The sequence below is a fragment of the Camelus ferus genome, chromosome 11, assembly GCF_009834535.1.
Source record: "Camelus ferus isolate YT-003-E chromosome 11, BCGSAC_Cfer_1.0, whole genome shotgun sequence".
NCBI lineage: Eukaryota > Metazoa > Chordata > Mammalia > Artiodactyla > Camelidae > Camelus > Camelus ferus.
The window spans coordinates 68703719-68728366 of NC_045706.1; the positions used below are offsets into that span (position 1 = coordinate 68703719).

The 24648-nt window shown below is 42.4% G+C and overlaps 1 protein-coding gene across 2 annotated transcripts in view; it reads right to left on the minus strand.

The window, feature by feature from the left end:
• Positions 1 to 1773: 1773 nt before the first annotated feature.
• Positions 1774 to 24648, minus strand: part of MAP3K21 (mitogen-activated protein kinase kinase kinase 21) — a 60144-nt gene continuing 37269 nt past the window's right edge. The window contains exons 5-10 of one of the 2 annotated variants that reach the window (XM_032491810.1): positions 23149 to 23389; positions 16474 to 16596; positions 8627 to 8777; positions 8159 to 8256; positions 5902 to 6687; positions 1774 to 4658 (exon numbers count right to left, since the gene is read on the minus strand). In XM_032491810.1, the coding sequence (XP_032347701.1) occupies positions 4177 to 4658; positions 5902 to 6687; positions 8159 to 8256; positions 8627 to 8777; positions 16474 to 16596; positions 23149 to 23389 (1881 nt within the window). In that variant the 3' untranslated portion in view covers positions 1774 to 4176. The remainder of the gene's footprint in view (positions 4659 to 5901; positions 6688 to 8158; positions 8257 to 8626; positions 8778 to 16473; positions 16597 to 23148; positions 23390 to 24648) is intronic. The other variant, XM_032491811.1, reaches the window with a different exon arrangement.

The following is a 24648-nucleotide window of genomic DNA, read 5'->3' on the forward strand; positions in this document are numbered from 1 at the left end:
CTCCAAGTAGGACAAATGCAAGGAGAGCCACACCATGACACATGGTAAAAATGCTTCAAGGCGAAGAGGAAAGCTGGGAAGCAGCGAGAGAAAAATGCCTGCAGGACTTTCCACAAGCCCGTGACTCTGCAGGGAGCACCTCTCACCCAGCAGGGGTCCCAGCTTCCTGGGCTGCCTGCTCTGAATCCCCTGGATTGGATCCCAAGCAGCAACTACTTCACCTTTTATAACACTCATTTCACTCATTGTCAGGCTTAGACACATAATTTTGGGGGCTCAGTGCCAAAAAACAAAAAACCAAACCAAAACCAAAACCAAAACCAAAACCAAAACGAGGGGCCCCTCTTCACGACTTCTTAAGGATTTCAAGATGGTCTTAGCAAAGCATTAAAATCAAGCTCAGGGATGTTCTGAGCATGAAGCCCAAGCCATAAGCCCTCAAAGCCGGCCCTTCTCAGTTTCTCGTTCAATGTCTTTCTTACTAGATTTTCAAAAGCATGAGGCCAAGTATACAGGTGGTGTCTCTCTTGCTTATCATGAAATTCCTTTTGTCTTTCCCAGTGACTATCACAGCAGCCACGTAATGAGTTTGTCAGCATATGGAAGCTCCTTAATTCAACTTGCCTGTTTTTGCTAAAAAACAAAAGCTAATTTTTGCTCCACTGTATGGTCCTTATTACATTGTTTGATTCACAAAGGCTTCATCTTTCACTGTGTCTAGCATGTTGGCCTTTTCAGAAGAGTACAGACAGCTTAAGCCCAATTATTTTATATCATTTTGCAGTTCTTAGGTAAGTTCACCATATTTATAAACCCATCGAACAGAATAGTCCTTTTCTCATGAGTTGATTGATTAGCTGCGCAAGTTTTAGTGTTTTCTATTTCATCTTACGCTTACCTAGGAAGTATCTCACTGTATTAACCATTGTTAGCTTTGCTTTTAAGTAAGTACTCATCTATTTGTAGAATCTTGAACTTTTTGATGAGTGATTTAAAACTACCTTAGCTTTGGATTCCATTTACAAAGTCACCCTTCAGATGTCTTCATCTTCTACACTATGGGTACAATTACAACAGATGTGAACAGGTAAGTGATGGTGGGTCTTTGGAAATTTATCAAATTTCTCTGTGCCCGTTTCATATCTAATGACACAGGGTTACTACTACTAACCTCACAAACTTTATTAAAGAGAATGACAGGAGGTGTCATAAAGGCACCTCAGAGGGTCCTTAACATTCAGCAGATACACTGTGGGTGTTAAATTTTTCTCCCTCTCACACGACAGGGCGTTGCCTGTTGGCATCAAATGCAGTCATCTACTTTCCTAATTCACCCAAGTTTTTATCACTTACCAAGAATCACCAGATGGTGGTGGTTTTTGAAATTCTTCTGATTTAAATGCAGTTAATAATGAACACATTTCATGAATCACAATCCTGTAGCATCAACAGAGATTTAGTTCATATAGTCATGCACTCTGACAAAATGTGCCTTCTGAGAAGATGTTGTTGTGAAATTCTCACAGTGAAATGCACATTTTCAATGCACGTGTAAACCAAACAACATTTTAAATAAAATATTTAGTTATTTTAAACAAATATTTAATCCTATGACCCATTTAATGGTCCTTCAGTTTAATGAATTTAGCAGGTTAATGCCTGCTTATTAATAATCTTTATCAACACATTTTTCCTTACTGAAAACAAAACAGACCTTTCCAAATGACAGCCACATATCACCAAGAGCAGATCAAAGCCACTGAGCAAACAGACTAGCTATAAAAAAAGTTTATTAAAAAAATAGACAACATATGTAAACATCTTTTCCAGTCACAAAGCTTCATAATACAGCATATCAGGCCCAGGCCTTGAATCTCTGCAGTGGGAGCACCTGAATTGTTGGCTAATAGTAATCAGCTTAATTTACCTTTCAGCGAGCTGTTAAGCCTGTAAGAAAATAAATAACCAGATTCCGCCAAGTATACTAATACACAGAGAAAATCACGACATGTACAGTAGATCTCAGCAAAAAATAACTATTTGCAATAATACATGAGATTGAGTCCTCATATCACAATTATCTTTTCAATATATCTTCATTTCTAAATTCATCATAATATAGAGTGACTAAAATAAAGCTGAACAGGAACAGGTACAGAGCAGAGGGACAAGGCAGATGGCCACCCATCACTCCCCCACCCTCACGCCACACACACGCGCACACACACACACCACACACACACACACACCCCACACACACAGCCCTCACACCACACACACGATGTTTTGGTAGAAGCAAAACTGAAAACACAGTTTCTACATTTTGTATTTCACGCATTATCTTAGGCACATATTTCCTCTACTTATAGTTGGAAGTTACATGCCCCAAATGACTGAATATAATGTAGCTAACCAGAGCTGCAAATGTGATCAAATTCTGAGGAAACCAAATCTCCGTTATGTAATTCAACCACCACCCAAAGGTGAAGCCAAATCACAGAATGGATAATAACACAACAAAATGTACCTGAGGTTTTGCTGCAAGAATCTTAAACACGAGATTGTTTTCCTTAGGGCAAAAAGCCCTTATACTGATAGAATTCTTTCATGCCCTGTCCATCATTCGCTGAGGAATACTTGTTAGATGACTAAGATGTTTCAAAATGGCCAAATAATATAATTTTCCTCCTTTAAAAGTCTACTATAGGTAGATATTTTGTCATATCTGATTTAATTTAAATCATTGACCTTTCAGTTATTCAGTAAACCTTAACCAAGGTAAAATTTTAAACGAAATATCAAGTAATGTTTAATGTTTGCAATTAATGTTTCTCATTGTATAGAAAAATTTAAAGTTGTTGTCTATCATTAGAGCAACCGTATTCTAGTGATAGAAGTGTAACAGATTTAACAAAAGAAACCCAAGCAAATTCACCAAGCTCCTGGATTGCCATTTCAGCAGCTTAAGAACTCAGTAGTCTATATTGTATTATATCTGTATGCTTTATAAAAGTGATTCATCAAATAATTTAAAATCATTTATAAACCTGATCTGCTATCCAAAGATTCATTTGATAAATTCACATCTGAAAATAATCTGTATTTCTCCATCCTACTATATCAGTTTACTTCACCCAAGAGATATCTAACATTTATGCACAATTAAATGAAATGTGAAATAACGATTTTAATATACTTACATTCTAACAGTACTGCTGTTTCCTGACTTTGCAGTGTTTCTTTCTGATTGCTTTTGAGATTATTGGGATAATTATGCACGTAAAGAGAAAAATAAAATTAAATGATGTGAATGTTCATGATACATGAAGTGTGCATCAATTAATTTTGAAAAACTCCCTGGCAAAAGGAAAAGCCAAATCAGTGGGTCCTGATGAAGGAAGACCCTTTCTACAGGCAGAACCTACGGATTATCCCCTCGCAGCTGCATAGTAGGGTCTGAGTCAAACGTCAATGACGCATTTGTAAAAAATCTATTTCGGAGTTCTAATGGGCAACATTGTTATAAGTTACATTCAGTAAAACTTGTTTTACAAGTTACATTCAGCAAAATTTTCTCAACGAGAGAAATATTGCATATTTTAGGTGAGATCTGGATACATTTATGCATTATAAGTCTACTGCTGAATTTAGATAGTAAACAGGACTGAATATTCCAGTCATCAAATTAAAAAAAATAGACACCTTTACTTATTAATAGTATCACATTATCCTTGGCTTTTTGTTGCACAAATAACAAAAAAAAAAAAAAAAAAAAAGAGAGAGAGAGAGAGAATGAAATGAAAGAAATGAAGAAAAGAAGAAAGAAAAGAAGGGAAAGGAAGATAGAAGACGAGAAAAGGAAGGAGACAGGAAGGAAGGAGAAACACACACTCATCCCAATTTCTGCGTGTACTAAGAAATGGGAACAAAGCATGAAAATTGCGCTTAAACGTAGTTTGACATTGTTGCACGTTTCTTGTTTTACAGGTGCGTGTTGTTTGTATTTCAAGTTACTAGGTAGGAGTCCAGTGGACAAAGCACACAGCAGGCGCCCACAGCCATCACGCATGTTTTGGGAGAAGTCAGACGTCCATCACTAGTTCAGTAACATGGCCACAGCTTTGAGAACACAGCAGCGTGAAACAGTTCAAAGGGAGACACATTGCTCTCATTCATTCACCTTAAAAAAAAAAAAACAACAAAAAACAAAACAAAGAAATGCCTGAACAACCTAAGGCACTTAAGACAGAAATTCTTTCTCCAGTTGCTGCAGAGACGGCCGGCTGGCTCCGCCCCTCGGCCTGCACAGGGGCACCGTGCGGCCCCCGCGCTGGCCTTCCGCGGCGGCGCCCAGTAAGGAAGGCACGCGCGGCTCGCTTCTGTCCTTGGCGCCGAGGGGGCGGGCGGAGGCTGGTCCTGGGCCGCCCACCCCGGGGCCGGCCTGCGCGGGCGGAGGCGGGGAGGCCGGCGGGGCGTTGACCCAGCTTCTCGGGGGGCGGGCGGGTGCGGCAGGGGCAGCACGTGGACAGCTCTTTGTTTTTCAGGCGGGACCTCACTTGGCAGGTCACTGCGAGGACCAGAGGGGGAGGGGTGCATCCCCCAAACCCACTCAGGGGGCAGTTCAGAGGCTCCGGGGGCTGAGAGGAGAGCGACACCAGCTGGTCGGGAGGGCAAAGACAGCGTGTGATTAGAAAGGCAGGGCCGTCTAAAACGACGGACGTCAAGGCAAACAACCCAGGCTGACCTCCCTTGGGTACCCACCTTAACGTGAGCGTCAGCAAAGGAACCCAAACACAAACCTTATCTTTCAAACTGTCAGGATATAACGTTTGTTTTTATGAAAAAGTACTACAAGGTTGGAAAGACTGCTTAGGACAATGATCACTGGAATTGTTTTATAAACAGGATGGATTTTGAAATGGATTAGACTGGACTAAAGGCTTTAAAAAATGATGGTGAATATGACTAAATTTCACTTTCAGACGATGACTTGAGAAAATTACTGAAAATAAGAAAGCAGTTATGTTTTTAATTTTATAGCTTCTCTTTTTTTTGTTCTGAGAACTGACTTCTTCCCACTCTAGCAAATAATTATTGGCTTCAAATTTAAAAAAAGAGTGGTTTCTTATGGGATTGTTGAGATAGGATTTCACATGTGCAATTACAAATTACTGATCCTTTACTGCATCATAAAAGAGCAATAAGCCAATTCATCTAAAGACAATGAACAATAATACGAAAAAAAAAAAATCTTGTTGAGGTATAGTACCTGAAGAGATAAAGGAAAAGGTAAAGCAAATTAAAGCAGATTCAGTTTTAATATACTTTATAACCAATCCTAGCGTAGCATTTTACAATCTAAAATGCATTTTTCATATACAGTATCTCACTTAACCCTCATGATATACATCTGAGGTAGTGGTAATTATGTATAAAAGGTGTAATAGTCAACTCCCACATAGCACTGAGTGCCCATTTGAGTTTTACACCTCCCTAAACTCAATCTCAACATAAACTGTGCAGAAGACACCATACCCAGGGGGAGGTTAGACAATCAGTTTTAGTGCCAGCTCTCCCACTAATTACTGACTGGTTCAGATTTGGGCCAGTGTCTTCCTCCCACAAGGGGCTTGGGGCAGTTACTCTCCACCTGCCCTTTCTCTTTTAATATGCTATTATGTATTTAGTTTACTGAAGTTTAATTATACTTTTCCCAGAATCCAAATGGTAGTTACTTAAAGTCAAATAAAAGAGTAGGGTAAAATTCGAAGATCTACGTGAACAGTGAAAGCAAACTTGTAAACATCCTCACTTGGAAAAGATAAAGTCAAAAATTCATACAGTTTTACATTCTAGTCTCTACAGTGGTGTTTCGTCCTCTCACCCACTGGTGCAGCCTACCTGAGGTCTGAAAGGCACTTCCATCAGACCTGGTCCGTCGATGACGCACTGCTCTTTCCTTTGAAGAGGCAGAAGAAGGCACATCCCCATGTGTGGGCTCTAGGAAGGAAGGAGGCAGGTTCTCCCACACACCACGATTGGCCTCCAGTCTTGGCACAGAGGTTGGCTCTGGACCCCTCCCTCCGAAGGCTGGGCAAAGATCTGGAGTGCGCATCTCGGGGTCACGAGGGATGTGTGCGCTGCCCTCGAACGAGTCTTCGCCATCAGTCTGCAGCAAGCACTTGGTGGAGAGAGAAGGCACGGCCAGGAGGCCCAGGGCGCTGGACGGGGGCAGCGAGGGGCAGCTGCCGGCCCCCTCGCCCGTGCCTGGCAGCCTGCTGGGCGGGCTGGTGGGGCTGCGGGACTTAGGCGCCCGCTGGAAGATTCCCTCCCGCCTCTTCCTTTCCTCTTTGGGCAGCGGTTCCTCCCCAGCCCGTGTTTTTTGAAGCTCTCTGAGGTCCAGGCCCAGGGCCACTGACGCCAGCAGCACGGTGCAGCTGTACAGGGCATACTCCGTTTTCTTCCTCGGGGGGCATCTGCTCAGGCTGTTTGGAGGGGTCCCCTGAGGGGTGCCAGTGGCAGGGCTCCCGGGGGTTCCTTCCTCCCGGCTCTCGGGTTCCACTGGATTCTCTCTCTGGCCTTCCTTCCAAAGAGGTAGATCAATGCAGGCTTGACTGGGTGATTTTATCTGCTTTGGTTTTCTGGGTTCCAGTCCATCAGGGGCAGGTTTTGGCTCTTCAGAAACACCTGAACAGAGGTACAGACACACACGGTAGCACCATTTTACAGTAAGAAAACAACCATTTAAACTATACTGTGAAACAAAGCTGAAATCTAATAAATACATATTCTAGATCAAAACACAAGGAGTCCTCTCCAGTTCAGCAAACGGTTCATCCAGGAGGACCCGAAGGAAGGGGCGTCCAGGGAGCTACAGCTCAGGCCCCCTGCAGGGGAACCGACAAGCAAACCCTCGGCTGTTTCCTGTCCTGCATGGGCACGGGGAATAGAAAAAGTCATCACGATACAGAAAGGCACCCTCACATCCAGAGGCATGGGGCTACCCTGGACAAAATGTGCCCTTTCCTGACCTAATGACAATGCCGGGCCCTGCTGCTACATCTCGCCTGCAGAGATCGGTGGTCCTCGGAGTCTGCAAACTTGGAGAAACGTGCATTCTTAGTCCCCTCCAGACTGTGGAGTCAGAAGTTCAAGGGTGACGCCCAGCCGTCTGCGTTTTAGGGATCCCTGCGTTAGGGGAAGTTTTATCGCTAGTATTTGTTGTTTGTTTGACCAACGACGTTTGACAATGAATCTTGGTTGATGAGAGGAGAATTTCTTGCCCTTAGAGCAAGAAAGAGTCAGAATATAATGAGAAATCTGACAGCAGGCAGCAGTTACCCGGGAGTTACAGAGCAGCTGTCTTGGTGTACCTGAGTGTGCTAACGGAGATATTTACACTGAAACCACACGCTCACGATGACACAGAAGAAAACTAAGAATGGACAGTACGTGATAAGGTGCTTGTAAAACTGAGCATAGCACCGATACCAAATTCAAGAAGTTTACGGCGTGTTTTGCTAAAACAGCTTTCATTTGGCCACAGTTATCAAAGGACTGTCTTAAATTGCCAAGGAGAAAGTTCAGTTTTCTTTTCTTTGGTGATGACAATCGTTGACATTTTCCAACCATTTCCATATCTCTTCAACCTTTTATTATCTTAACATTGAAGAGGAATACTGAGTACTGGAAACAATTATGATTCCTTTAGATTAAACAGATTCCAACGTCATACTCTCCAGCAGGAGTTTTCCAGAGCTAACCTCCTTGACAAGACTTCATCATGCCGAGGGCTGGGAATACAGCCCGAAGACCACCCCTTAATCGCAGCAGAATTTCAGGGTGCCTTTTTTTTTTATTTACTATCTCTTATACTAAATTAATTTGATTCTAGATAATTAATCACATCAACTTTTCTAGTAAAGAAAAGAGGCTGCAAATTCCTAATAAGTAATGTGGAACCTAATTATTTTCCGCCACAAAGACTTAGCGGACAGAAAATAATTCTGAGCTTAGTCCAGCAAGGCTACTACTCGGTATATGGAGTGCCGCTAACCTTCCCTGTGTTACCTGAGCAACAGGTATTTAAGCAAAAGTTCCGGGACACTCAGGTGCTAAGTCCAACTCAAACAGATGCCACTTCCCGAAGCACATTTACCTGGCTGGTCCACAAATAATGATGCCAACGGCATGGCTGTCTGGTTCTTTATTAAGATAGTTGACCAAGGACTGTTGCCATCTGAGAGAGGCCTCATTCTACAAGAGAAAAATGTTTATTTTGATATAACAGAACCACACGACACACAAATTAGGTTTTGGTGAATATATGACAATAGTATTTTAGGGTAGTAAGGAGAATGTATTTGTACCCTGTGTTTTAAAGAGCAAACAAAGTACAAATAAAAACTTAATGTGAGACAGGCGATGTATCAGAGAATTTTTTTAACTGTTTAACTAAATAATAATTTAGTGTGAAAAACTCATCCTAGAAATTAAATTAATATTCAGGTACCTCGGTATTATTCTAATTGCTTTCTAAAAGCTAACTCTGGCCAATGCAATATTTCAAAGGCACTGTTCTCTGTCACAGCACACACTGGAATGACACCGGATGTCACACACATACCTTTCTTTGCAATCGGTTCTTTCTTTCATTTGTATTGAATTTGGTCCCCAGGTACAACCCTTTTTCTTGAAATTCCTTTTCACATCTTCAAATTCTTCTTGTCGACAAACTGTGTTCCTTCCCCAAGTTTTATTGCTTTCATCTGAAGTCACTAAACAGAGACCATCACTCATGAACCAATTAAAATTTTTTTAAGTCAAAGTGAATCAGGTCAGTTGTGAAACTATCTTACTTAAAACATGTAAACAATCAAGAAACATGAAAACAATGAAGAAATGATGTCTTTCGCCCCAGCAGATGGCCAGCTTCTTTCTCTAATCATAAATAACAGGAGAAGTAGAGTAAATTAAAAGGTATAAATTCAAGGTAAATTAGCAGCAAAGACCCGATCATTTATCTATGTATTTAACATTATGCAACAGTTAGGATTTCATTTTACTGAGGGAAAAAGTCAAACTGAACATTTAACTTACAAGAAATTTAGTACCTAATTTCTCAACCAAATCAAAGTTCTGAACCTAAGGAACACAGGTGTATTTTAAAATTATAAGTTAAGCCAATTTTTCATTAGCTGTCACAACTGCTGGGCTACAATTACCCTTTAAAATCTGAATATATTTCAAATCCCCCACTTCTTGCCGTATTTCATTGCTTCCTGGGAGGTTTACATCCATGTTTAACACCCATGTGTCAGTGACACGTGTGTAAGCCGTCCCTCAAGCCTCTCTGTGCACTTACAATTGACTTGGAAATCAGTGGGGAGAGTGGGTATCATTTCTGCACACTTAGAAAACCACCCCGTAACACAGACCTGCTACGAACACGACCAAACATTATGACGTATCTACAGGGTGGATAAGAAAATCCATAAAAAGTGAGGTGGGAGAAATGATCTATAATGTTTATATTACATATAACCTACTTTCATCAAAAATTGCTTATGCATACAAGTATACACACACAAACAGAAGATAATTAATGTGGATATAAACTTTTTAATAAAAGTGTCTACCTTTGAGGGAGAGGATTGCTTAGATAAAAGTGGGAAATTTAACTTCTTTATATCATTTTTTAAAATCAGAGGCATTATGGGTGATGCTTGTGTGTTCCAGTATTTTCCACATGTAAAAATACATGTATATATGTGTCCGTGTGTTTGTATGCACACATGTATATGCACGTGTGTGTGGTGATCTTGAATCAGCTGTGCACTTTTTTATTAAGAGTCTTACAGTCGAATTCGGGAGGAATGGGTCAGCAATGCTCACGTCCGTGAGAGGAGCAGAGTGAGCGGGAGAGGCTTTCCGCTGGGGACTACGTGCCCTGAGTTCATCTCCCTGCTTCGTGCACCTGCCGCCGGCCCAGAGCCAGCGTTAGCGTTTGCTCTTCTGCCTCCTCCCTCCCCTCTAGCCTGGTGCTCCTGTTTCCTCCTTTGTTCCCACATCTGTTGAACTGGTACTGCTCTGTGGTTGCTCACTGCTGCCAGAACAGTGCTAGGGCTGGACCGCAAGATCTCTGCCTTGGTGCAGCGTGTTTACTGTTTTGACCTCTCCTGTCCATCTCTGACCTGTCATGGCTGCGTTTAGTCCGCAGAGGTTTCTTAGTGTTTGTTTGCTACGCAGACCGGTACGTAGGGCAGGGTGGGATGGGGCAGGGTGAGCGACGTGTCCAGCTCATATCCTCCGTCTCTTTGGAAAACTAAGTGATCTAAGTTTACCATGCATCACGACACTCTGTTATTGGAAACACGTCAAGGAGGGACAATGGCAGCAAGTTGCTGAAATAACGGAAGGCAGTGTGACTGGCTTTGCCTCCATCTGATTCAGCTCAGCAACAGGGGAAAAGGTGCGCTTGGCCCAAAGACATCAACCACAGGATGTGCCTGGAAACTTGAAATTCTCGGATGATAAGTGAATTCTATTATTTCTTTCTTTCTTCTTCTTCTTCTTTTTTCTTTTGTTTTTTTTTTTGGGGGGGGGAAGGTAATTAGGTTTGTTTGTTTGTTTATCTATTCGTTTAAGCGGAGGGACTAGGGATTGAACCCACGACCTCATGCATGCTGAGCATGCGCTCTACCACTGAGCTATCCCCTCCCCCCTTATCGTTTCTTATTCTCAAACAGAAGTGTGCACTAAACGTGACATGACATCATAATACCATTATTAGAGTAAACCAGAGGACGTTATAATAAGAAAAGTAGTAAGAAAATACTTGGTGGAAATATCAGGTGGTGCCCTCTCTAGCAGACACTGATTCTTGGCATGATGGCGAAATACCACATTTTTATCCAAAGTCAAGCGTGTACTGTAAGGCCCTTTACGCTGGTATTCTTCCCACAATCTTTGGGGGAGTTTTTTTCTGTTCAGTTTCTCTGAAATGACTCCCATCTTTCTCAATACATAAAGTTACCCTTCCTTCAGTGTCAGGGCTTTTTTTCCTTCTTCCACTGCTTTCATGACCAATTTTTCTCACTCGAGTTGACTCATGTCTGCCCATCGCTGGTCCAGGGGAAATGGGCCAGACAACATCTACGACTCAGGGTTGAAAGGGTCCATTCCCCTGGGTCAGATGCGCATTTGCATGGATCCTGACTCCCTCCGAGAGGCAAAATCCTCAATGCCTACATGCTGATGCTATAAAAGGCAGACACCAGGGAGGGACCTCAAGTCCACAAAGAGCTTCAGAGCCAGAATAAAAAAGATGATGATCGTAACAACTGTCAACACACAGAGCTCTGACCAGGTGCCGGACACTGTTCTAAGTGCTTTGTATGCATTGGACCCTTTGGTTTTTAATTTTCTTATTGAAGTATGGTTGATGTACAGTGTTCTGTTAGTTTCTGGTGTACAGCATAGTGATTCAGCTATACAAACACACACACACACATATATATATGTGTTGTACGTTGTGGGCTTGGACAGAATATATATGTATATATATCTATTCTTTTCCATTATAGGTTATTATAAGCTATTGAATATAGTTCCCTGTTCTATACAGTAGGTCCTTGTTTATCTATTTTGTACATAATAGTTTGCATCTGCTAATCCCAAACTTCTAATTTATCCCTCCCCCACAACCCCATCCTCTTTGGTAACCGTAAGTTTGTTTTTTATGTCTGTAAGTTTGCTTCTGTTTTGTAAATAAGTTCATTTGTGTCATTTTTTTTAGATTCCACATATCATTGAAATCATATATTTATCTTTCTCTGTCTGAGTTACTTCATTTAGTATGACAATCTCTAGGTTGTCATCCATGTTGCTGCAAATGGCATTATTTTATTCTTTTTTATGGGTGAGTAATATTCCACTGTATAAATATACCACACATCTTCTTTATCTGGTCATCTGTTGATGGACATTTAGATTGTTTCCATGTCTTGGCTACTGTAAATAGTGCTGCTATGAATATTGGGGTGCATGTATCTTTTCAAATTAAAGAGTTTTCTCTGGATATATGCCCAGGAGTGGGATTGCTGGATCATAGGGTAACTCTATTTTTATTTTTTTAAGGAATCTCCATACCATTTCCCATAGTGGCTGCACCAGATTACATCCCACACCCTCTCCAGCATTTATCATTTGTGGACTTAATTTTAAGATGGCCATTTTGACCAGTGTGAGGTGATACCTCATTGTAGTTTTGATCTGCATTTCTCTGATAATTAGCGATACTGAGCATCTTTTCATGTGCCTGTTGGCCCTCTGTGTGTCTTCACTGGAGAAATGTCTGTTTGGGTCTTCTGCTCATTATTTGACTCTTTTAAACTATGATCATCCCGTTTTTACAGAAATGGAATCTGAGGCCTGGTAAGGTTAGGAACTGTGCACAGTCACAGTGCAGGGGGGCCAGAGCCTAGATTTGATCCCAGACGGTGTGGCTCCAGACTCCATGCTCTCAGCTGCCACGTTGAACTGGACTGTGAGAACCACAGGGCAGTGATGCAAGCTGGGGACCAGAGGAGACAGAAACAAAGACTGGAGTAAACCACTGGGGGTACCTGGGGTGGGAGAGAAGAGTACCCAATTCATGTTCAAAAGCATGAACAGTCCTGTATGGAGGGTGGATCCTGCTGGAATATGCGGATTCAAATGTTTTCACCTGTTACTGCAGAGAATGAACGCTGGGGACCCGGCTGCCTGGGGGAAGTAGGGGTGTTCCCTGAGCCGGCTGCATGTCATGCCACAGGGTTAGAATGTATTTGAAATCCCCAAAGTATTCAATGTCACTAGTACAAATCCCGGGCCTGGCCAGGCTGATCCAGGTACAGCGTCCCCACTGCGTGAGGCTGGTGTTCACAACTGAGGACTGTGACACAGGAACCCTCATTCCTTGTTGGTGGGGATGCAAAATGGGGCAGACACTTCGGAAGACAGCCTTGCCGTTCCTGCAAAACTAAACACACTCTTATCATACAGTCTTATCAGGTATTCCCACTCCTTGGTGCTTATCCAAAGGACTTGAAAACTTAGGTCCACACAAGAAACTTCATTACTACCAAATCTGTAACTTGGAAACAACCAAGATGTCCTTCAGTAGGAGAATGGATAAATAAACCGTGGTACATTCAGACAATGGAATATTATTCCACATTAAAAGGAAATGAGTTGCGGGGAGGGTATAGCCCAGTGTATGCTTGGTTTGCAAGAGGTCCTGGGTTCAATCCCCAGTCTCTCCATTTAAGAAAAAAAAAGGAAATGAGTCATTAAGCCATGAAAAGACAAAAAGGAATTTAAATGCGTCAGTAAGTGAAAGAAGCCAATCTGAAAAGGCTACGTGGTATCTGACATTCTGGAAAAGGCAAAGCCATGGAGACAGTGAAAGGACCAGGGGCTGAGGGTGGCGCACAGGGGATATTCGGGGCAGTGAAACTACACTGTATGATACCACAGCGGTAGATACATGTTGTTGTACAACTGTCCAAGCCCAGAACGTACAACACCAAGAGAGAAGCCCAGGGTGAAGGATGGATCTTGGGTGATAACGGTGATGTCTCAGTGTATCATATTATAACGAACTGTAACGAATATCCCACGGTGATGCCGGATGTTGACAGTGGGGGAGGTTGTGTATGTGTGGGAGGGGGGTATATGAGAAAATCTCTGTACCTTCCTTCCAATTTTGATATCAGCCTAGGAACTGCTCTAAAAAAATTAAGTCTTAAAATACCAACAACAACAACAACAAAAAACAACAAAAAAAACCCCAACAATGTAAAGACAAGAGGAAAGAGGTAGAGAAACAGCTTGGCAAGACCAGAGGTGTCATGCCTTCTCTCTGCCTGGTCCCTTGACCAGAGATGTGAGACAAGCCTTCATTCTCTTCTCTATTCCTTTAATTAAGCCCTTACTCCTTCTGGGCAAAGGCAAAGTGCCAAGCATGGCTTTATGAAAAACGCATTCTCGGAAAGACAAATTAGGTATCATAAAACGGTCACACTTTGTGTTCTAGGATTATACATTTATTTAGATGAATGAGAAAGAGACTGGTATCCTGGGAGCTTTAAAAAAATTTGTTTTTCTTCTGGTGCCAAGGTTTTCATTAGCAAAAGAAAATAAAAAAGAAACTGATTGCAGGCTTGATTACAGAAAATATTCTCTTGGATTTTACCCCTCCAAATAAAGATAGTAAGTGCAGAAAGGTAAGTTTGGTGAAGAAAAGAGAGGATGTATGTTATTTAATATGGCAACTTCCACTGACTATCAGATTACTCACATACATACATATTAAACACATTCTCCTTTTGCTGAGACTACTTTTGGGGTTCATATGGATTCACCTTTGAACAAAATCAAGTTATGTCTCATTCCACTCAAACTCTGATTCAGGGTCTAACTGAAACTCTCACAGTGTGAGGATGTCAGATGAAGTAGCATATGTGTTTTTCTCCACCAGGCTGAAGATTTTCAAAAACCAAAACACTATGTGGTATTTTGAAGTACAGATCTTCCTCAACTTACAGCGGGGTTACGTCCCAATGACCCCTCGTAAGCTGAAAATATCGTAAGTTGAGAAAGTATGTAATACATCGGCCTATTGAACATCATGGCTTCGTCTTGCCTGCCCTAAACATGCTTAGAACACTTACATTAGTCTACAGTTGGACAAAATCAAACAATGCAAAGCCTGTTTTAAAATAAACTTGAATATCCCATGTAATTTACAGAATACTGTACCGAAAGTGAAAAACAGAATGTTTGTCCAGGTCCAGAATGGTGGTAAGTGTATTGGCTGCTTCCCCTGACATAGCGGGGCTGACCAGGAGCTGAGGCTCACCGCCCAGCATCATGAGGCTGAGATGATGCTCATCATGAGATGAGGCTGCGTGTCACTCGCCCAGGAAAAGATCAAAATTCAAAATTCGAAGCGTGGTTTCTACTGAATGTGTATCACTTTTGTACCATCATAAAGTCAAAAAGCCCTGAGTCAAACCATCTGTGAGCGGGAGACCGTCTGTATTAGGTTGGTCAATCCAGAGCCAATTAAAACCAAATGTCCAAAAACAAACTATTTTTTTTTTCTTTACCAAACAATGAAACTAATGGAAGAAACCCTGAAATCCTGATTCCATTTTTCAAAATATCCATAAATATGCAACTGATATAATTAGGTTATGCACATTTTGCACGCGAGTGTTTAACCAAATGCCTCAAGATATTACTTCCCCTTCTCACTAATTATCAGAGAAATACAAATAAAAACTACAATGAGGTATCACTTCACAACAGTCAGAATGGTCATCGTTCAAAAGTCCACAAATGATAAATACTAGAGAGGCTGTGGAGAAAAAGGAACCCTCCTACGCTGCTGGTGGGAAAGTAGTTTGGTGCAGCCATTATGGAAAACAGTATGGAGATTTCTCAAAAGACTGAAAATAGACTCACCATATGATACAGCAATCCCACTCTTAGGCATATATCCGGAGGGAACTCTAATTCGAAAAGATACATGCACCCCAATGTACATAGCAGCACTATATACAAGAAGTTGTGGTATATCTAAATAATGGAATACTACTCAGCCATAAAAAGGAATAAAATAATGCTATTTGCAGCATCATGGATGGACCTAGAGATTGTCATTCTAAATGAAGGAAGCCAGAAAGAGAAAGAAAAATACCATATGATATCACTCATATGTGGAATCTAAAAAAAAGAAAAAAAAATAGGAAAAAGAGGACACTAATGAACTCACCTAAAAATAAAAACAGACTCACAGACATAGTAAACAATCTTATGGTTACTGGGCGAAAGAGGGTGGGAAGGGATAATTTTGGGAGTTTGAGATTTGTAGATGTTAGCCACTATATATAAAAATAGATTTAAAAAACCATCAAATTTCTTCCCTGTATAACACAGGGAATTATATTCAATACCTTGTAATAACCCTTAATGAAAAAGAATATGAAAAAAAATATATGTATGTATATGTATGACTGGGACACTGTGCTTGTACACCAGAAATGGACACATTGTAACTGACTGTACTTCAATTAAAAAATAAAAAGATATTTCCCTTTCTGCTCTGTGGCCTGCTTACATCACCGATTGCATAGAACCTGAAAATCAGTTATTGTGAAAACAAGAAAATGAGACCAAGGAACGTAAGACCAAATTTTGTTTTCCAAATAGTTATAACATGTAGTAAATATCCCATGCTTAGAACCAGCCATAAAAACAATATATATGTATATATATATAACTGAACTGAATCACTTTGCTGTACACCTGAAACTAACCTTATAAATCAACTACACTTTAATAAACATTTTTTTAAAAGTCTCCTTAAGTTGACCCCAAGTCACCGGTGACAGGTGCCCAGCGTCCCTACACGGGGAGAAGGCTTACGCTGTATGGCCCGGAGTCGGGGAATCACGGTGGGGCTGCTGGGCGGGCTGGAGCTACCGCTGTTCAGGCTCCTCCGTTTGTCCAAGGTCGGGGAGGCCTGCACCGTTATTTTGTGCTGGAAATCTGTTGGATGCAGGAAAACAATGAGAACTGAGATCCCAAGGGTTTAGTTTATTTTCCCAGCCAGGTCTTCCGCACAAGGCAGGAAAAGCAGAGACTGCCAGGCAGTCAGAATGAAGAGGCCAGAGCCTTGCTTGTCTTCCCTTTGGGGTTCAAGTCCTGAAATAATGGCTCAGAGTCATGCTGTGTTGAGCACAGTGAGACACACACTCATAAGGAAATGAATATTGCTGAGCGCCAGGAGACTTAGTCTGCTGGGAAGAAAGGGTTCCCCTCATTCAGTCCCGCAGAGTTGAAAACAAAACTGAAATAGGGGACACCCTGGGTGACATGAGTCCTGGGTCTGTCACTAACAAACTAGGGACCTCAAACCAGTCAGGAGCCTCTCTAAGCTGGTCTTTGTGGCTGTTGTACAGAACAACAGACACCTCCCAGCATCGCTATGGTGATTAAAACAGAAAATGTACGTTACGTGGGGCTCAGGACACGCTACCCGCCCTGACATCTCCTCCTTAACCTGTCACATTTCTACACAACTGTCCACCTCCACGTCAACCCAGCATGGAAATGCTCAGGTCTGTTTCTTTGGGTCTTCATTTACTTTTCAGGCTCCCGTGTCACACAAACTTACATTAAATACATTTTTATATTTTTCCCTGGCTGATCTGTCTTTTGTCAGTTTAATTTTCAGACCCAGCCAGGGTCAAGGGAAACTGCCCCCTACCTACAGTTAAAAGCATTTTGTGGTCAAGGTACCTACAAATGATGGTTACTATCACCTAACTGTAACACCGGGTAGCTGTAATGCCAGAGAGATGCCAGGAACTATGGAAGAAAAGTAGTATTTCCAGAGGGAAGAGGAAAGGGTCTAGGAAAACTTTGTAAGCTGTCAGAAAAATTATCAAAAACTTAGATGCAGGTAAAAGAAATTACTGGGTGTTTTTTCAGTGCCGTGCTGAGCTTAACCTCTGATTGATTTTCTATTGTCTGGGCTATTTTTACAACTCAGTGGGGGCAGAGGTTAACTTACAGATTTTGTCTGGTGGTGATGCAAATAATTTCTGTCTGGCATAAAAGAAAATCCCAAAGGTTACATTTATTGCCACACTTGGTCACTAACCAGGTTTGTATTTAACCTAGAAATCTAATCCCAACATTCCATGATTAAATTGCCCATAAATACTTAGCTCCTCAAATTCTCAACGTGAACCAACTTTAACTGGTTCCCTCGTTAATTAATAAGTTGAATAAAATCTTTGACACATGTTCCTTTCACTTTTGCAAGAGAGCTATAAATTACCTTTTGGAAAATTACACTTTAAAGAACTTTAAAGAACCACCTGCTATTTGAAATGAGGAGCTGGAATTTGGTAGGCAAGACAGCTATCCAATTACTCATGCTAGAAAAGTGAAAATTTTTCTTCGTATTGTCTTTTCCCTGACTGCCTGCCCCAATTCCAATCAAACACAAAGTATCTTGTAATTCCTGTTACATATTTTTCTTAGAGTTATAGGTGAGAAATTTATATTCTAGGTTCTGGAGTTAGCAAACTCCAGATTTGAATTCCAGTTTACCACTTACTTGCCATATGAATTTTGGGAAAGTAACTTCATTTCTTTAACTCACAGCATCTTCATTTACAAAAATGGAAAAAAAATTTGTTATTCCTACTTCACAGGACAGCTAGGAAAAACTACATACAAAGAAGTACAGAAAACACTTAGTACAGGGCCCAGGACATGATAAGTGTTCAACACACACGGCTGATATTTTGTGTTCTCTCCACCTGCACTGCCACCATCCGTTCACGCAGAGGCTGCTACAAGCCCTTGTTCAGTGCAGGTATCTCTGTTTGAGATCTATCTCACAGCAGAGGTCTATCTCACAGCAGCCAGATGCATTTTAAAAAATGCATGCCTGACTGTCATTCCCCTGCTAAAAGTCCTTTAAAGGCTTCTCATAATGCGTAATTACAGGTCAAAATCATAACCCGCTCTGTCACCCCCTGCAAATCTGAGTCCGGGCTCTGTGCCACTCCAGCCTCCTTTTGCCCTGCCCCCCCGCCCCCCCATCACTCGCCATGGTCTAGACCAGTGGTCAGCAAACTTCTCCCCAAGAAGTGCCACACAGCAAACATTCTAGGTTCTGTGGGCCATCTGGTCTCTGTCACCAGAACTCAGATCTGCTGATGGAGTGAGCAAGCCTTGATAGAAATGCAGAAGGGAGTGTGTTCCGACACAACTCTTATTACGGATGCTGCCCTTTACATCTCATGCAACGTCCGTGTGTCAGAAACCTTTTCATGTATTTAAACATATACAAATCGATCTTAGCTTGGTGGCTACCCAAAACAGGCGGGAGGCTGGATCTGGCCTGGGGGCGTAGTCAAGCCACACTGGCCTTTTTTCTCTTTCTAAAATGCATTTTTATTTTATTTATTTATATTTGGGGGGGTAATTAGGTTTGTTTTTTTGTTTGTTTTTAATGGAGGTTCTAGGGAGTGAACCCAGGACCTCATGCATGCTAAGCACGCACTCTACCACTGAGCTATACCCTCCTTTATTGGTCTTTTTCAATTTCTAGAAGAAACCAAGCTTTCTTCTCATGTGCTCCCTGCCTGCTTTTCCTTCCCCTTGTATTTGGTAAATTCCTCTTTCAAGTTTCAATTTAAATATTACTTCCTGAAGAAGCTGCCTATGCGCTTCTTAGACCAGGTGGCATCTCTCTGCTAATCACTGTCATATGAGTTTTCCTTTACAGTTGTTAATAATTACAGCAAAAAAATTAGTATCTGTTTGATTATTAACTTCCGGTCCACCTTCCACAACCATACAACATCAGCCCTGTATGGGAGGGGCTGCCAGTCACCATCAGTGCTGTGTCCCCTCCAAACTGGCTCAGTGCCTTGCACGTGAACGATGCTTAGTAATTTGGCTGAATGACTGTTTCCTGTTTTGGATGACAAGTGACATGAGGGCAGGGATCATGTTTATTTTATTGTAACCCCTTGGTTCTTGGGACATGAGAGGTCCTCAAGGGTTCGCTGAATGAGAAAAGCGTGCAAGATTCTGCCACAGGCTTATTGAACTGGTGTTTAGAGTTGATTGCTGAGAAACAGACAGCAGGGAAGAGGATGGTTTGGAAGACAAAGCAAATGGAAATGAAGTACCAGATGGGAGGCTCTTCCATCTACTGTATAAGTAATCATGAAACATTGGACCAGGCAGAGCAGTTTAGGAGAACGGAAGAACGGATGTAAGGAGACAGTGCATCAGGACAGATGACTCACTGAACTGGGGGAAGTGGGAGGAGGCAGGGAAAGAAAAAACATTTAGACTGAGGGGCTTTGCCAAGGTTCAACTAGTCCTGTGATCTGTTCTAACCCAACGGAAGTACGTCCTTCGAGAGCCTTTACAGCAAGAGGAGCCTCCAGCCCAGAGCAGAAGGCAGGCGAGCTCAGAACAGTAACTCAGAGCGTGGTCACGGCGTCTGACGGGCAAATCACAGGGAACAAACCACAGAGGAAGAGAGGCCTGGCCCTGGTCAGGGAACCAGCACAGGAGGTCTGCAAGGCCGAGGGCCAGTCCCAGAGACACAGGCTGGATGTCAACACACCTAAGATTCAGAGTGCTTCTGGTCTTCTGACAAAGGCTAAATACTTTCCCTTGGGGGCGGGGTGGAGAAGAGGCACCCTTTGTGCACTGAACATAAATACAATCTTCTTTATCATCAACCTTGTCCCTGTGAAGCAGGCAAAGGTTGTTCCGTCCCAGCCACACATTTGGGAACACTGAGTCTCAGCTGGTCTGGGGCCCTGACCGATGTCCAGCTTTTCTCTGGGCTCCTTGCCAGACGTGTTCTCAGGGTGCCTGCCCAACACAGATGATAACGTGATCCACAGGCTTCTGAGAAAAACCTGCACTTGTATTTTCACTGGCAATATTCATGTTTCCAAAAGCTTGAAAACCTCTTTATCTTGCCTTATGTGTTCTAAAAACACACCTGTGGTTCAAAATAAACATAATACAGAGGGAGTGATGTAAGTCGTCACAATATAAAAATATCTATCACGGTAATTCTTTTTCTTTTTACAAATCCCCCCCCTCAAAAATTCCAAGAATGCACAAAGTGTAATTTACAGACTCTTAGATTATGCTGTCTCATTTTATGAGCATGTATCTTCCTTATTTGGTGGCTATGCATGAAAGACTGCCAACAGGAATAATTACATTTGAGTTTTCTAGCATTAAGTCACCAGAGCTGTAAATAGCTGTAAGATTAAAAGCTACCGTCGATGGTTCTGCAGGACAAAATTACAATACCTAGGTAACCATTCACACTTAATTACACATTTTTGAAAGATCTACAGGCGTAAAGATTAAGGGCCAGTTTGTAGGAGTCTCAAGTACGTTCCCAAGAAATTCTCTCAGCTAGTTACACATAGGAAAAAAGTCCTTCAAAAGGGGTTCAAATAACATGGTATGTTGGAAGGAAAGTATCACCACCCTTCAATCTATTACCTAGCAGATACTTCTTCCTCGATAATGTACCATTAAATAGTACACAAAGCTGGCAACTCAAAGAATTTTCTATCTGGAACAGTAACTGCTTTCTCTGCTGAGCAAGATTCCTTAAGGAGAAAAACAATTATTTTTATGGTTATCGTTCTTTTCTTTAGATTTTTGGATGTGTGTCCTACTTTGGGATATTGTGCAAGTAAACTGTGTGTTGGGGAGGATGGAGAGCTGGGGAATTCTAGTAAGAAAAAGCATTTCCAGGGTGGAACCAGAGTCACATGATGCAGCACCATCTTGTGGGCAGAAGGGGGAACTGCCACACTAAATTACAGAAGCTGCTTTTCCATTTCTTCAAAATGGCTAAGGATTACAGCGGTAGATGGTTTTGGTTAAGTTTTAATTAGAATCTTTTATTAAATGGCACAAGGTAAATATGTGTGTAAGGAAAATGTCCCCTCTATTCTCTGAAAAAGAAAAGCCAAATAGCACAATCCAGGAATGATACAAATGTAGCAAAAAGAGTCAGATATATTCAGTTTGCGCTGAGTAGATGCAGGGTGTTAGCCAAGTAACGTGTGAAAAGAAGAACCTCAGGGATCCTGAGATAGTTCTATCGTCTATACTTTAAAGTGGAAGCCTCATCACAAATCAGAAGATTTTAAGTGATATCTGACAGCCCAGCAAGTGCTCCTTTAAGCTACACTTCGGCATTACAAGAGAATCTGGAAAAGGACTTTTTTTGTTCCCAGAGAGGTTGAAGGTAAAATGAATAAAGACTCACAGCCTGTTTTGACCTCACCAAACCAAATAATAACTGATGTGTATTGTGTACTCCTGGTTACCCCACATCAGCAATTTTCTGATCAACTGAAGACTTCGGCAAATAACCTAAAAAGTCATAGGATGCTGCAAGGCTTCCACAATTTTGTAGTAAACGTTTTTAGAGGGCAGTTTATACATACTTTATATAAAACAAAACTGTCGTTATTGTTACGTAAATCGAATTTCCACACCATTAACAAACATCTCAGAAAGACACTAGAACCCACAAAGAGATACACATATAGAGGGACAGAGACAGGCAGACGCAGGTATACAGATATTTACTGCACATTCTATACAAGTGCTCCTGCTCTGTCTCCTTCTTCCCTGCTGTTAGGAAGAACCGCAGAAAGTGTGTGTGTGTGTTGGGGTGGGGGTGGAGGGTTGGCTTTATCTTAAGCAAAGTATAAACTGTAACATTAAAGAAGTTAATTTCATGAACTGACACGTTGGCTATTTTCTACTATGTTTTGTTTCTCCTAACATATTATAACCCTTTTATGCTATTGGCACAATATCCTAAAGATATTTTTATTTTTATTTATTTATTTGTGTGTGTGTGTGGGGGGGGGGAGTGAGGTAATCAGGTTTATTTCTTTATTTATAGAGGAGGTACTGGGGATTGAATGCAGGACCTTGTGCATGCTAAGTATGTGCTCTACCACTGAGTTGTACTCTCCCCTGCTTAAAGATATTTTTAAAAGCTTCCTTAAAATTACTGGTTAGCTTTTATACCTGGAGGAGTCTAGACCCTCAGCTGAAAGCAGGTACATAACTTTAGTCCTGGATACACTCTGTGGCAGGTACAAACGGCAATCTCAGGGCCCCAGGTGACTGCAGAGCATCCCGTGGGAAAGATCAACACAGTGACGGAACAGTGACGGTTCCGTTGTTCTGGACTTTCACAACGCCTTGGCAGCTGAAAAGGCTCAGTGCAATTAGCTAAAAGGGAATTCTGCTTTGACTGCAAAAGGAGCAAATTCATTACTGCATTGACAGGAGAGTATGCTGAGAGCTGCCCTGCGATGCACCCCCTGGGCTGTTTCACACGTGACAGCTCACGAGGTCCTCCCGTGAAGACCATGGGCTGAAGCAGGCGATGAAGACATTCACTTGACGCTTTCAAATCCCACTCCCCCAGTTCTGATGCCACGGAGCAGCAGGACCAAAGGGACAACTGCGCAAACCCCAGAGGACAAGAGGACAGACTCGTACCTGAGGGTAAGCTGATCCGACGTCCGTCCTTGAGCTTGAGGCGACTCCTCTTGAACTTGCCCTTCCTCTTCTTGACCTTGGGCTTCTCCTGGTTCAGCTGGAAGATCAGGATGTTCAGCTCACGCTCCAGCACGTGGATCTCGCGCTCGGCCAGCTGCTGCTCCCGCCGCTTGAGCTGCTCCTCCTGCGACTTCTGCTGCAGCGCGGCGCGCATCAGCTCCTCCTCCCGGGACCGCAGCTCCTGCCACACAGGCCCCAGCGTGACCCTGCGCTGCCACGTGTCCCTGCACCCGGCCGCCAGGACAGACGCAGCTGCACGTGCGGCACGTCTGCCACTCACACCCACGCCGGGCTCCGCCCGGCTCTTCGAGTTTTAGGACCGAAAAGGGGCATCACACGTTTTTACCCGCCTTGCTGAAACTGCTCTCTCCCTCTCCAGTCTCTGTAATCACCTGGCACAAGTGTACATCAATGCCCAGCAACCAAGTACAGATGTGAATGACCCATTTAAAAATAAAGCCGAAAGAGCAGGGAGGGTATAGCTCAGTGGCAGAGCACAAGCTTAGCAAGCACGAGGTCCTGGGTTCAATCCCCAGTACCTCCTCTAATAATAAAGAAATAAATAAACCTAATTTACCTCCCCCCACAAAACCCAATAAATAAACAAATCACTCTTCAAAAAAAAAAAAAAAAAAAGAAAAAAAAGCAGCCAAAAGGTTAAAAAAATTTGATGAATTGAAATTCTGAAGTTCAGACTTCTTTACTTTGGGCTTCCTTAGGGTATTTAAGAACTTGCTTAGAGAATTAAAACATCTTGGTGGAGAGATTAAGGGGGAAACTACAGCAAATGCGTCATGGAAATGTGACATCTCTAAAATTGTAAGCCAACAGAAAACAGATTCAGTACACCAAGAACTTTCAGGATCCTGTGGATGGATGGAAACTGTCACTTTATACACAGATACCACGAATTAACTAATAAAAGTCCCTTGGTCATGACACTGATTAAAATGTAACTTCCTCTTGGTTTTGGACTTCTGAGAAAGAGAAAATCTTGAACTAAAGAATACACTTGGGGGGAGAAGCAAGATGGTGGAGTAGAAGGACGCACGTAGCTCACCCTCTCCCACAAATACACCCAAACTCACATCTACGGACCCACTCAGCCAACCAGAGCACCTGCTGAACTCCGACAGGACATTGCCCTCTTCGAAAGACAAAGACGCCCAAAATCTGGTAGGAGAAAAGGAAAAAAGAAAGAAGAAAAAGCAAAACCGGGAAGGACTGGTCCCGCGGGGAGGGAGTGGCAAAGGAGGCCTGGCGCTCGTTCGCTGGGTCCCCCCTCTCCAACGGAGAGGCCAGCGGGACGGAGGGGGAGCCGCCGAGGCTCAGATCTGCCCTGAGCACCCCTTGACCGATAGAACTGAGTTAAACGGGAACAAAGGGTCCCCGTGATACCCAGCCCGAGACGCGGGCCGGCAGCTGGGGCCGGGACAGGTG